Source organism: Meles meles, chromosome 16, assembly GCF_922984935.1.
Source record: "Meles meles chromosome 16, mMelMel3.1 paternal haplotype, whole genome shotgun sequence".
In the NCBI taxonomy this organism is placed as follows: domain Eukaryota; kingdom Metazoa; phylum Chordata; class Mammalia; order Carnivora; family Mustelidae; genus Meles; species Meles meles.
In genome coordinates, this window is record NC_060081.1 from 18,199,704 (window position 1) to 18,212,988 (window position 13,285).

The 13,285-nt window shown below is 42.2% G+C and overlaps 1 protein-coding gene across 1 annotated transcript in view; it reads right to left on the reverse strand.

Moving 5' to 3' along the window:
• SLC9A2 (solute carrier family 9 member A2) overlaps positions 1-10,013 on the reverse strand; it is a 99,037-nt gene extending 89,024 nt beyond the window's left edge. The window contains exon 1 of the mRNA XM_045980395.1: positions 9,481-10,013. Within this exon, the coding sequence (XP_045836351.1) occupies positions 9,481-9,769 (289 nt within the window). The 5' untranslated portion in view covers positions 9,770-10,013. The remainder of the gene's footprint in view (positions 1-9,480) is intronic.
• Positions 10,014-13,285: the final 3,272 nt, after the last annotated feature.

The following is a 13,285-nucleotide window of genomic DNA, read 5'->3' on the forward strand; positions in this document are numbered from 1 at the left end:
TTCCAGACTCTCAAAGAGCTACATTGTGTCAAATAAATAAATACCAAAAGATGCCTATAGCCAAGGAAAAAAATAGAAGGAAATACATCAACTCTTTACAGCCTTGAGCAGAAAGAAAATTTACCTACAAAGTATAAAATTCCAGGTTTATACCACATACAGGTATAAAGTTCACTTGAATCATAAAGGAAAACCAAACTAGTACTAAAAGCCACCCACTAAAACTCTTGGTCCCAGCATGAAAACTCAAAACCATTTTTGTAAGAACCATTCATAACTTAAGGGAAACAAACCACTTCCAAGTAAACATCCCGGGCTGAAGCTAGGCTCCCAACAAAAAATATAATCTATATAAGGAAATAAATATCCAAAAGGGAAAGTCAGTAAATGTGACAAACATAAGAATTAGAAGCAGCTAAAAATAACAGAAAAAAAACCTATAAAATGAATATAGTTTAAATAAATGAAAGAATAGAAGGAGAAATAAAAATTAATTGAATAGTGGAAAAGTATGCACAAAAAGGAGATCCACTTCACAAAGAGCCAAACAGCATAAATGAAAATATAATTAAAATGAAAAATCCAATGAGTAGGTTAAGTACAGATTAGAAACACTCTGAGAGTAATGGGATACTAGGAAAAACATCTGATAAAATTGCTAAGAAATAGAAAAGAAAAGAGATGAAAAACATAAAACAGCAGTAGGAAACATGGAAACACAAGTTCCAAGAAGCAAAAACAAAACAAATCAATACCAAGACACATTGAGGAAACAGAAGAATATCAGAAATAACTAAATGAAGAATCTTAAATACAAGTAAACAGAAAAGTCAGATTAATTCCAAAGCGCAATGAGAAAAATAACGTAATTCTCCTTAGGAACAAAAGGGGTCAGAAAGTAATGAAATAATGTCTTTCAGCTTTTAAGAGATAATATTCCAACCCCTATACTCTGTTATATAATCATTCAAGAGTGTAATCACACTAAAGACATTGTCAAAGATCAAGAGAATTTCTCAATCAAAGGCCCTCCCTGAACTATCCACCAAAGAACATATTTCAGTAAAAAGAAAACAATCTGGGGGGAAAGGGGAGACAGAAGAAGTAATAAAAAAAAAAAATGGCAAGCATGTTTGCAAATGTAAACACTGCCTATAAAAATTAAAAACTGGGGGCACCTGGGTGGCTCAGTGGGTTAAAGCCTCTGCCTTCGGCTCAGGTCATGATCCCAGGGTCCTGGGATCGAGCCCCACATCAGGCTCTCTGCTCTGCAGGGAGCCTGCTTCCTTCTCTCTCTCTGCCTGCCTCTCTGCCTAGTTGTGATTTCTCTCTGTCAAATAAATAAAATATAAAAAAAAAAAAAAAAATTAAAAACTAATTTGGAGGAAATTAAATAGAAATCAGGTCTAAAAATTAAAATCTGATTTGGAAGAAGTTACATAGAGACCCAGTCTGAATATAAGACAAAAAATTAAAATTCTGCAACAGACAGCAGTCGAAAAGTTTTATAGTTTAAGTATTATTCAAAAAGTGGATAGAACAATAATAAAATAGCAAATACTGTGTTCACCACATTCCAAAAAGTTATTTTAAGATTTTACATATATTAGCTAATTTAATTTTTATAACAGTCTATGACATTGGTACTTTTATTTACCCATTTAACCAATAAAGCAACTGAATCCAGAGAGTTTAAGTTATGCACACAATAGTATACAACTACAAAATATGTAGGAAAGTGTAACTGGGATGTGAGCCAAAGCAACCTGGCCTGACTCCTGCTATGGAAGAGTCACCACAAAAGGAAGAGAAACAGAATATATAATAATATATAAAAAATAAATGAAAAAAAATTACTAAACCAAAAACTGACAAGAAAACTATAAAGACACCAAGTAAAAGCACAGTAAATAAAGAACTAAGTAAGCCCACATATATAACTCACAATAAATGTAACTGCACTTTCGAAATTGCAGACATTTTAAAAATTTAAAGACAAAAAAAATCCAGTTATAGATGGTTTAATAAAATATATAGAAAGGAAAATTATCTAATTGATTTAATAGTAATGTTATAAAAAGAGATACATCTGGAAAATACAGATGTGGAAAACAGATACAGAAAAAAAGACATATGCAAAATCTAGTTTAATTTTGAATAGCAACAGTAATAAAAGAAAAATAGACTATGAGCCACAAGAATATTATTGAAAATAAAGACGTTCATAACTTAATAATTAAAGGACAAATTCACTCAGAAGACATAACAATAAACTCATATGCACCTAATAACAGTATCAAAATATACAAAGCAAAAATTAACAAAATTATGAACCATAATTGGTATCACAATCTTGGAGACTGATTTTAATGTACCATATAATCTAATAGATACTAACAGCCAAAAAACTCGGCAATTCTATTAAAGATCTGAACAGCAGGGCGCCTGGGTGGCTCAGTGGGTTAAGCCGCTGCCTTCGGCTCAGGTCATGATCTCAGGGTCCTGGGATCGAGTCCCACATCGGGCTCTCTGCTCGGCAGAGAGCCTGCTTCCCTTCCTCTCTCTCTGCCTGCCTCTCTTGTGATTTCTCTCTGTCAAATAAATGAATAAAAAAAAAAAAAAGATCTGAACAGCATAATTACAAATTTAATCTAGTGCGCACGCGCGTGTGTGTGTATGTCTGCGTACGTGCACATGTGCCTGTATAAAATTCTGCACCAAACAGAGAATATATAATCTTTTCCAAGCAAGTGTGGAAAACGCAATTTAAAAATGACCATAGAATTAGGTGATACACCACTAAATTCTGCTCATAAAACCAATATTACACTATATGTTAACTAAAATTTAAATAAAAATAAACAAGGAGCACATATTAAACCAGAGAGAACATCCCAATCAATATAAAAAATCAGTATCAGGACTATCTAAACAAAATATAATAAAATATGAATAAAATAAAAAATAACCACATATCTCTATATGTTTACTAACTATAAATTTGGACTAGAATAATAAAAATCACAAGGTGGGGGTTGTCTGTGTGGCTCAGTGGGTTAAAGGACCAACTCTTGATTTAGGCTCAGGTCTTGATCTCAGGTCACAAGATTAAGCGCCATATCAGGCTTCACACTCAGCTCAGAGTGTGCTTGAGAGATTCTTTCCCTCTCCCTCTGCCCCTCCCACTGCTCATATACTCTCTCTCAAAAATAAACATACAAACAAACAAATAAATAAAATCCTTTCTAAAAATCACAAGGAAATTTAAAAATACTGAGAACTAAACAATAGTGAAAACTTCACAGATCAAAACTGTACAATGCAACTAAAGTAGGACAGAGCATAGTATTTCTAGCCTTCGATACATATATTGCTATCCTTCAAAGATATGCCCATTTGGATCACAAGAACCATCTTTAATAAGAGTTTCTTTCAGGGGTGCCTGGGTGGCTCAGTGGGTTAAAGCCTCTGCCTTCAGCTCAGGTCATGATCCCAGAGTCCTGGGATGGAGCCCCATGTCGGGTTCTCTGCTCAGCAGGGAGCCTGCTTCCCTTTCTCTCTCTCTGCCTCTCTGCCTACTTGTGATCTCTGTCTGTCAAATAAATAAATAAAATCTTAAAAAAAAAAAAGAGAGAAGAGTTTCTTTTAATATTCCTATTTCAGCTCATGAGGCATTTCTTTGATTCCATGAAGACTAAATTGGATTTTATACACATCAGTGGCTGAGCGCCCCTGATGAGATACATCAGTTTTCTTTCTAGCTTTATCACTGATATTGGTGGGTTAAGTTCTTCTCTCAGAATATAATGGTTTGTCAATTGATGACAATAAAGATTTCATGCAGTTTTGTAGGAAACTACAATTTCATCTGCATCCATCCCCTGAATTCTTTAGTCTCTGTCATGCTCTTTATTGTTGCAATTTGCAAAAAAGATGAATTTACATAAACTTAGAATTATCATGACCATGCACTGTACCAGTCTTAAATGTCTGTTTATCATAGTTTTGAATTTAGTGAAAACAAGGAAATAGCCATGTTTAGGAGAAACTGATGAAGAGAAATGGCTTCTTAGGAGTTATAATAACTAAAAAAATAATAATAATAATAAATAAGGAAGTCATAATAACTAAACTATTGAAAGAGTTTTGTCCATTTTAATAAGACTGATGTCGTTTTAGTGTAAGGGTATGCCAATTTTAGAGCAGAGTTCATAAAAGTATTCACCATTGAAATTATTGAAAGTAATATTAAATATGTTTTCAATTATAAGTGTTCTTTCAGGGATTAACTACACTTGTAAGGTGGGAGTCGACATATTAGAAAACAAGGAAAATCAATAACTAACGAGCTAAGCTCTAAAATCAGGAATGGAAAAAAATAACAAAATACACGCCAATAAAGTAGGAGTAACTAAATAATAAAGAGAAACCAATCAAAATCCAATTCTTTGAAAAAGTATAAAATTGATAAACTTCTGAGAATTTGGTCAAGGTAAAAAAAAAAAACAAAAATAACAGTATTAGGAAGAAAAAGGCAGAATAATAAATGCAGATAAAGTAGATATTTTTAAATAGAAAATAACTTCCTTCCCATAAATTTAAAAACTCAGATGAAATGATGATTTCCCAGAAAAATAAAAACACAAATACTAAAGTTGACTGAAGAAGAAATAGATAAGCCACATAGAACTATGTTCTTTAAAAGCAATTGAATCACTGATGAAAATCTTTCCACATACAAATCAAATTCACTTGGTTTTACAGGTGAATTTTTACAACCCTACAAAAAACAAACACATTTATACAAAGAGTTCTTTATATGATTTTAGGGCCTCATAATATGTGAAAGAATTCTGTTTAAAAAAAAAGTATCCCATTGATGATAATTATTGTCGTGGTGGAAGTTGCTACAGAGAGTAACATTTTTGGTGAAAACTTACCTGTTATTCTTTGAAAAGGTAAGAAAATATTCCCCTGTTAGAGTAATAAAATTCTAGAAGGCACCTGAAATGATCTTGAAAAGAATACCAGAAAGCTGTTGTAGTCATCTTTCACCCTTTGGTTAGCCCAAAGAGAAAAGATGGAAACTTTGAGACAAAAAGGATCAAAACTCCTAGCTTAAGGACCAACACATGCCATCAGGAAGACTTGGCTTCAGAAGTGTTCACAAACAGGTGAAGATCATGAGCTTCACCCCCTGACCAACCAGCTGCTGCTTGAGGAAAACCGAATACAACGAAGAGAAACAGATCAAGGGCAAGGGTAGGTTCTTCTAAGAGATCGAGATCTCACGTGATACAGATAGATATCAACTATAGAAACTACCTGGTTTCATATTTCATATCAGGACAGACTGGAACCCAGAGGAGAAACCCTCATGGACCAAACTGCTTTGCCTTTTCCTTACAACAATACTACAACTTATTTAATGTCAAGATAGCAGGGTAGAGGGAAGTGGAAAATTCTGCATCCTAACCCCAAGTTTAGGTATAAAGGAAATGAAAAGGGCAGGATTCATGCTGACACATGGAAGAAGAAAACAGGTCAGCTCAGGACTACAAGATAAGTGAGGGGATATCTGGGAAACCACTGAGGACAAAGAAGGGAGTCCTGTTGCTTTAAACAGCAGGGACCCAGTGCTCTGTCCCTTAACTTCGAAGAGAGGTAGAACACATACCCAAGTTCACCCAGTTTAGGACAAATCCCACTGATCCACTTCAGGACAAGGAAATCAGAGAAGACCCTCTTAGAACATTCCAAGAAATTTTTCTCTTTCTAATTCTTTGGCTACCTATTATTCTAAGCTGCAGAACTCCATCCCTCTGTATAGGATTTACCAAGCAAGGTGCGCATTTATAGCTGTAAAAAAAAAAAAAAATCAACAGTTACTCGAAATATAAATATTCAAAATAAAGAACAATATAGGCTTACCTGTGTAAGGATCTAAGTGAAAAACAAGGGGCTGTTTCTTGCCAAAATTTTAAAAACTATTCAAAGTTGTGCGAAATTCTATGTTCTTTTATTTATTTAACCTATTTTACATGTGCAATCACATTATCATCATTTATTTTAAACCAAATAATTCAGAAATTGAGTTTCCCTGATAATCAAGTAAAAACAATAAGAAGTTGAATCATTCAACACTCTGCCAGAAATTCACTTGCTCACTTTTTATTTTATTTTATTTATTTGACAGAGAGAGAGAGAGAGAGACAGTGAGAGAGGGAATACAACCAAGGAGAGAGGGAGAGGGAGAAGCAGGCTTCCCATTGAGCAGGGAGCCCAACGCACATGGGGGCTCCATCCCAGGACCCTGGGACCATGACCTGAGCAGAAGGCAGATGCCTAATGACTGAGCCATCCAGGCGCCCTGCACTTGCTCACTTCTGACTGCAATATTTCTAAGATTATATTGTGCTGCGATCTAGCAAACCATGCTGAATTCACCGTCTGGCATGATTTAAACCTCCCACGGATGTGATTCGGAGCCTCTGTTTGGGGCAACCTGTTACCTTTGTTCAGTTTAATCACTAGCAATGTGTCTCCATGTTCTCTGCAGCAGGTAAGTTCAGGTACACTTGGTTCAGGGCATAAAAGTGCCCCAAATAGAAACCATGGCATTTCGCATGAGTTAACACATCTGTTATCTCATCACCTCAAGTCCCTGGCACAGCTCAATTCATTATCCTGCCCCAAATATAAGCAAATTAAATCATATAAGTCACCCCAAAGTAAGTTCTTCCAGTGCAAAAGTTAAGAATGACTAGATACTGCTGAATGGGCTGGAAAAGCAACCCTCAGTACAAGGACAGTCTTCCCCAAAGCCAACAGAAAGTTTAGGGCCTGGGGGAGAAGGTGGGTGGTATCTGCACATTTCCAGGCGCCTCTAAGGACAGACAGCGCTGCAGCAGGAGGATAGGGCTGGACTATATAGAGGAAGAACCTAGGAAACACCACAAGGACCAGCTTTTGTGATTCTAAAACCATACCTTTCAGTCTGGGAACTATACCCTTCAACCCACCCATGGCAGACTCTACTCGGGTCTCTCTGCTCAAACCCTTCTGGTTCGGAGACATGAACACTATTTCCGTTTCTGTGTCACATGCAGATGCAGGAGAGAAAGAGGGAGATGGTAGCCAGTGAAGCTGAGAATTGGGGGGGGGTACCTAAAAAATCTGGAGAACAGCAAGTGCCAAGGAATGTAAATACATCTGGATTTAAAAAAAAAAAAAAGTTCCCATGGGCAGATCAATACACCTATGAACTGAAACAAGCCTTTTAATAAGATAGCATACAATTAACAGAGTAAGGTCCAACAAGATGAATAGATCAAGATAGAAAAAGAACAAGTATGAGAAAGAGAATAAGAGCACTTGGAAAAAGTTAAGCCTAAAACAGAAACAGAAAGGCAGGAGGTAGCCCTGCACAGTGGAAAAGGAAACACAGAGCCAGAGCACCCCATGAGGTTACTGCCGTTCCTCTTCCACTCCTCCTAGTGATGACACTATTCTGCACTTACCCTATGCCCAGGATTTTCTAAGAATGTTAAACATAGGCAGTCTCATTTAATCCTCCTGACAAAACAAGCCTCCAGGAGAGACACGAAGATGAGACATCAGACAGACCTGGGTGGAATTCTGGCTCCCCACCCACCAGCAAGGGAACCTCCCCACTTCTGCTTCCCCGTATAGGAAACGGGGTAATCATACCTACCCAAGACGGTTGTGAAAATTAGAGATAATGAACTTAAGAGCCTACCAGCGGCTGTTATTAGTGTAATTAATTAGATTAAAATAATCAGGAGCGAAGATCAAAACAAAGAGTTGTAATTGAATAGAAATGGCAACCAAGCAGCAGTCATGGAAACAGGGCACAAACGCACCAGGCCAATGATGGAGGCTGGGAGAGAGAGAGTCCAGGAGCCTGCATTTGGGTCCCCACTTTGTGTGTCTGTGGGCAACTCACATCAACTCTCTGGAGCTTCAGTTTCCACCTCTACCAAGTGTGTGTGTCTTGGGGGCAGGGGTATTAATAACTGTCCTTCCCACATGGCAGGGCTGTTGTGAGGACCATGGGAGGACATAGCACCTGAGTTTATTACTACAGGCAACGAATTTATGCAAATGCACATACCTACTTGATAGATTGGGAAATCCATTTCCTCGGTTTCCATTTCTCAGGTGGAATTAAAACATGCAACTAGCACAACCATGTCAAAGCCAGGCAATGGCAGACTGCAAAGTCATTAAACATTATGTGCCTCCTTTGGTCATCATTAATAGAATCTAATTAATTTAATCTGACACCAGGCTTACCTACCCCAATTTCTACCATCGTACAAACCCATCTCTTTGGACTGCTTTGTGCTTTCCGCCCTATTTATGCTCTGTTTATTCCTCTCTAGTACATTATTCCCTTTCCTCTCCAACTGACTATATCCTGGTCATCCTTGAAAATCCCATTTAAATGCTTCCTTTGCATGAGGAAGTGATTTCTGCCTCCCTACACTGCCATATTATCTTTTCGGAGTTGGTCACACTACTTAGCACTTTCCTGTACTAAGGTCACTGGTGCGTGTGCGGCACCTCTCCCACTAATCAATAAGCTGGAGGATGGCAGGCAAGGTGTCTTCAATCCTTTATGGAGATCTGCCTCACCACACAGCACAGGATCTTTCCCAGGACAAATATTGAAGACGTATGCAATAATGCAAACATTCTCCAGACCTAATAACTTCTTTGAATCTTTACGACAGTAGTTAACACATTTTAAAATGAAAAAAGAATTTAAAATATAAAGTCAAAATAATGCAAAGCCCCATGATCGCAACAAAAGTTTACTGGGGGGTGGGGTGGGGAATGAAGATGAGAAAATACCTTCTGAGCTTCTGCCTTCCAAATGAGAGTTAAAGAGATAACTCAAAAAGTGGATTAATGGTCTTTAAGTATGCATCTCACTTCATTGGCCTCAGTAGCCTAAGAAAAAGCTTCCTGGAGAGTGACAGCCTCAGCCCAAAGGAGGGAGGAGACAGGGTGTTCCTGTCACAGCTGCAGTCTCTCAGTTGTCCCGGGTCCCCTCCCAGGCACTTCATTAGTCAGGTGCAGGGCAGGGTCTGTGTCTTGGTCCAGGCTCCTCTTTCTTCTCCGAGCATCCAAGGCTTTGACTGTTAAAACCTCTGCACTAGCCTGCGCCTCTCTCCCAATGACAGACAGGACTAAACCTCAGCCCACTGCCTTCCTCCCTCAGTAAACAGGTCTCTGCTTTGGCAGAGGGCTGTACCACTTGGCGTCTGAGGCAAATGTAAGCAGCAAGTCACTGAGTCTGGATAGGCTCATAGTCTGGGGCTATTTCAAGGCCAATGTCCACTTCAGAATCAAAGCCTGAAAATGCTCCTCCCCGGGTCCCTTTCGACTCAGACGCCCACCCGCGCTTCCCCACCCAATCGCCCTCGCCCCAGCTGGAGGGTCCGGCTCGCTCACCTATCTTAGCCAGGGAGGCCAACAGGATCCACAAGGTGATCTCGAAGGGGATCTGCACGTGGGGGTAATCCAGGGTGAACACTGGCAGTCGACTCTCCTCAAACGGCGTCGTTCCGGGAGCCACCACGCTCGCGGGGCTGGGCGGGCTGGAGCTGGCGCCCATGGCCCTCGATGCGTCCAGCAGGGTCTCAGCCAGGGTGCCCGCCGGCCCCGCCACCTGCAGGAGCAACAGCAGCAGCAGCGGTGGCGGCGGCCGCCGCAGGCTCCGCCCGGTGCTGGTAAGCTCCATGGGTTGACTCCCCGAGCCGCCGGCGACCCCGCGCTCGGCCCTCCGTGCGCTCAGCGCATCGCTCCCCCGGCAGCGCCGCCCGCTCGGCCGCGCACAGTGCGGAGCAGACACTCTGCCCGCCGCCGGCCGCCCGCCGCCCGCCGCCTGCCGCGCAGCCGGGTCTCTGCAGCCGACGGCTCGGTCCCCGCTGCGAACGGCCACACCGCCGGGCCAGGCGCGCACCCTCGGCCACCCTCAGCCGCCCTCTGCCGCCGGCCGCCGACCCATGCCCGCTGCGCCGCTCGCCGGCCGCAGCTGCAGGCCCTGCCCGGGGCGGCCCGGGGGCGGGGGCCGGAGCGGGGGCGGGGCGGGCGCGGCGCCCGGGCCGCGGGGCGGGAGCACGCGAGCACCGGGCGGACGCGCGGCGCACCTGCCCGAGCCCGCGGGCGACGCGGGGCCGCGCTCCCCTCTCGCCCGCACCGCGCGCCCAGACCACCCACCCCCGGAACCAGCCAGCTCTGGGCGGAATCGCGCAAGGTGGCCGGAGCTGTCCCCGCCCCGGAGGCAGCGTCGGGCGTCCCTCCAGCGAAGGGGCCGGCGCGACCCAGGCGTCGCGGCCTTACCCCCCCGCAGGCACCTCCGAGGGGACGCGGGGTGCGCTGGCCACGCGGGGAGGCGGCGCAGGCTCGGGGTCGGGAAGGGAAGCCGGGCCCACGGGGGTGGGGGAGCTCCCGGCCCGGCCCGGGAGCTGAGGAGGCCGGGACACACTGTGGAGCTGTGTGGAGGGTACAGAAAGTTGAGAAAAGCCTCATTTTGTTCCCCTTCTCAGGGTTATCGAGTCGCGGACTGTACGGGGCATTCTGTCTGCGCGCCCAAACTGCCTGTGCGGGACTCCGTGTTCCCACGCTCCCACGGAATCGTTTCCTTTCTCCCTCCACCTTGTCCTGGGCTCACTCCCTGTCCCACCGTCGCCCCCCCGCCCCCCCCCCCCCCGTCCCCGGTCACGAAGGAAAAAAAAAATCTCTGTTTTTCAGGCTTAGAGGTGCACATGTCCGAGAGCAACAGAAATATAATTATTTCGTGAAAAGCCAGTGATTTGCCTAGCTCAGACTGACTTGCTCCGCTAATTACAGGACGGCTTGTGGTTAGGAAAGGGAAGGAAAGGGAGCGCGAATCTCCTTCTGGATCTGAAAGAGCTTCCCGAGCCAACCGCTCCCCCCACACCCCACCCCCGCATTCGGGGCGCAGCCTTCTCAGGAGAGAGTCTTAGACTTCCCTGGTTGCAGACTTCTAGTCCCAGCATCCTTATCAGCAGAAACCGAAACGAACGTAAAGGCAGACCGGTTGTCACTCAAATAATTGAAACAATTTTCCCTTCGATATTTAGGAAATGAAATCCTTCTCTTTTTTCAAATTTTTTGAATGTCAAAACACGGCTGCTACTATTAAGCACTGGCATTTCAAAATTTCAAGCAGATTTCTTTTTTCAAAGTTCTGACATAGGGAATCCATGAGATGTCAGCAGAGGACACAAGAAAAAAAGAAGAAAAAAGGAAAATACTCTCCACCTGAATAGATGCGTATAAGGAAAACAGTCATCTTCAGACTTTGAAATTAATGCAGGGAGGAGTTCAGAATCAAATGAGAGGATTCTAGGAGAGGACACAGAGTACCTCACTTAATATTTTATGAAGTGTTAGTGTCTCAAAACTGCAACAAAACCTAATGTATAGATGTCCTATCTTCGTAGAATCATTGAGCCAACCAAAAATCTGCCTCCCTATCTAAATTCACTGGAAATCTTCATTAAAGATATGTGTTTGGGGAGAGCCTGGGTGGCTCAGTTCTTAAGGGTCTGCCTTCTGATCAGGTCCTGATTCCAGGGTCCTGGAATCCAGCCGGGCATGGGTCCCTACTCAGAGAGAAGCCCGTCTCTCCCTCTCCCACTCCCCCTGCTTGTGTTCCCTCTTTTGCTGTGTCTCTGTCAAATAAATATTTAAAAAAAAATTTTTTTTAAGATATGTGTTTTGTATTTCCCGAAAGGAGCAGCAAATAATAACTTTGTAAAATTGTGTAGCTGTGCATGGGAAGCTCCATGCAAGGCACTATAGCTGTATTTTTGGTCAATGATCACAAAGCCCCAAAGAGATAAACATTCTTATACCCATTTTGTAATTGAAGAATTGTAGATGCAGAGATGTTTAAAAACAAACAAACCAGCAAACAGATGTATCCAAATTTACAAATCAAATCAGAGTCTAGAAGGAATTTAAATCAGCCTATCCATTGCCAACACTGGTTTCAGCACGTCCTCTGGTTGGGGACCAGTTTCCCATAAATGGCAGGCTATTTTCTCAAGCTCTTTTTAAATATAACAGTGGAGGTTTATTCAGGGATTGTCCCCCCAAAAGCCATAGCAAAATAAAGTTTTATTTGCAGTAAGCAAGTCAGGTCAATTCTACAAGTTTGGTGAGATAATAGTAGGGCAAGGGTACATATGGACGATAATTTCTAGGAGTCTGAGTACACATAATGCTTCCAAGAATGATTGTGCATCAGGGGTGCCTGGTGGCACAGTTGGGTGGGTTTCTGACTCTTGGTTTCAGCTTGGGTGGTGATCTCAGGGTCACGAAGTTGAGCCCTGTGTCAAGCTCATTGGAGAGCCAACTTTAGATTCTACTTACCCCTCCCCATAAGTCCATTTGTGTTTGTGCTCTCTCTCTCTTTCTTCCCCTCTCTGAAATAAATAAATCTTTCAAAAATATTTTTTTAAAAAAGGAAAAGTGTGCATCATAAACAAGAAGATGAATGAAAAATCTACATTTCTGGTATCTTACTGCCCAGAGTAATGAGAAATTATAGACTCTAGTATTACTCTATTTTTATGAATCTCTGTTAAGGTAGTTAAAGATTAGCAACTTTTTCTTACATTTAGAAAAGTGTTCTTTTATATAAATGGAAGATGAAAGACATAGTTTTAAAAACAGTCTTTTCTTCTTTCCCCTTAACCAAATAAGAATTAAGCTACACCCCCATGCTGAGGAGGACCTGGTTGAGCCATTTTTCAAAGGGCATTATATCTAGCAGCTCATCCCCTGAAAGTGATAACACCACCTATTACCATTCCCCTTAAATGAATGAAGGCAAGGTCATGCCTCTATCAGGTTAAAATCCTTCAGTGACTTTTCAGTGTCATTTGGAAAGATTAAAATCCTACAGTGACTTACCTGATTTGACCTCTGCCTTTCACTCTCACTACTTTACTCCCCCAACCCCACTACCAATGCTTTATGAACTCGGACCAAATCTCCAGGCTCCCTTTCACCTCAGGACCTTTGCACATTCTGTTCTTTCTCCCCTCTGCCCTTCACCTTGTTAATTCCTCCTAGGGTCTCTCTGCTCAAAGGTAACTGACTCAAGGGTCTTACCTGGCACCTGCCTTCCTATTTTATGTCCTCTGATATCAGTCCATACTTTTCTGTCTTAGCATTTAATCATCCCACTTTATGCCCACTAGACTGAAAGTTCTGCGAAGGT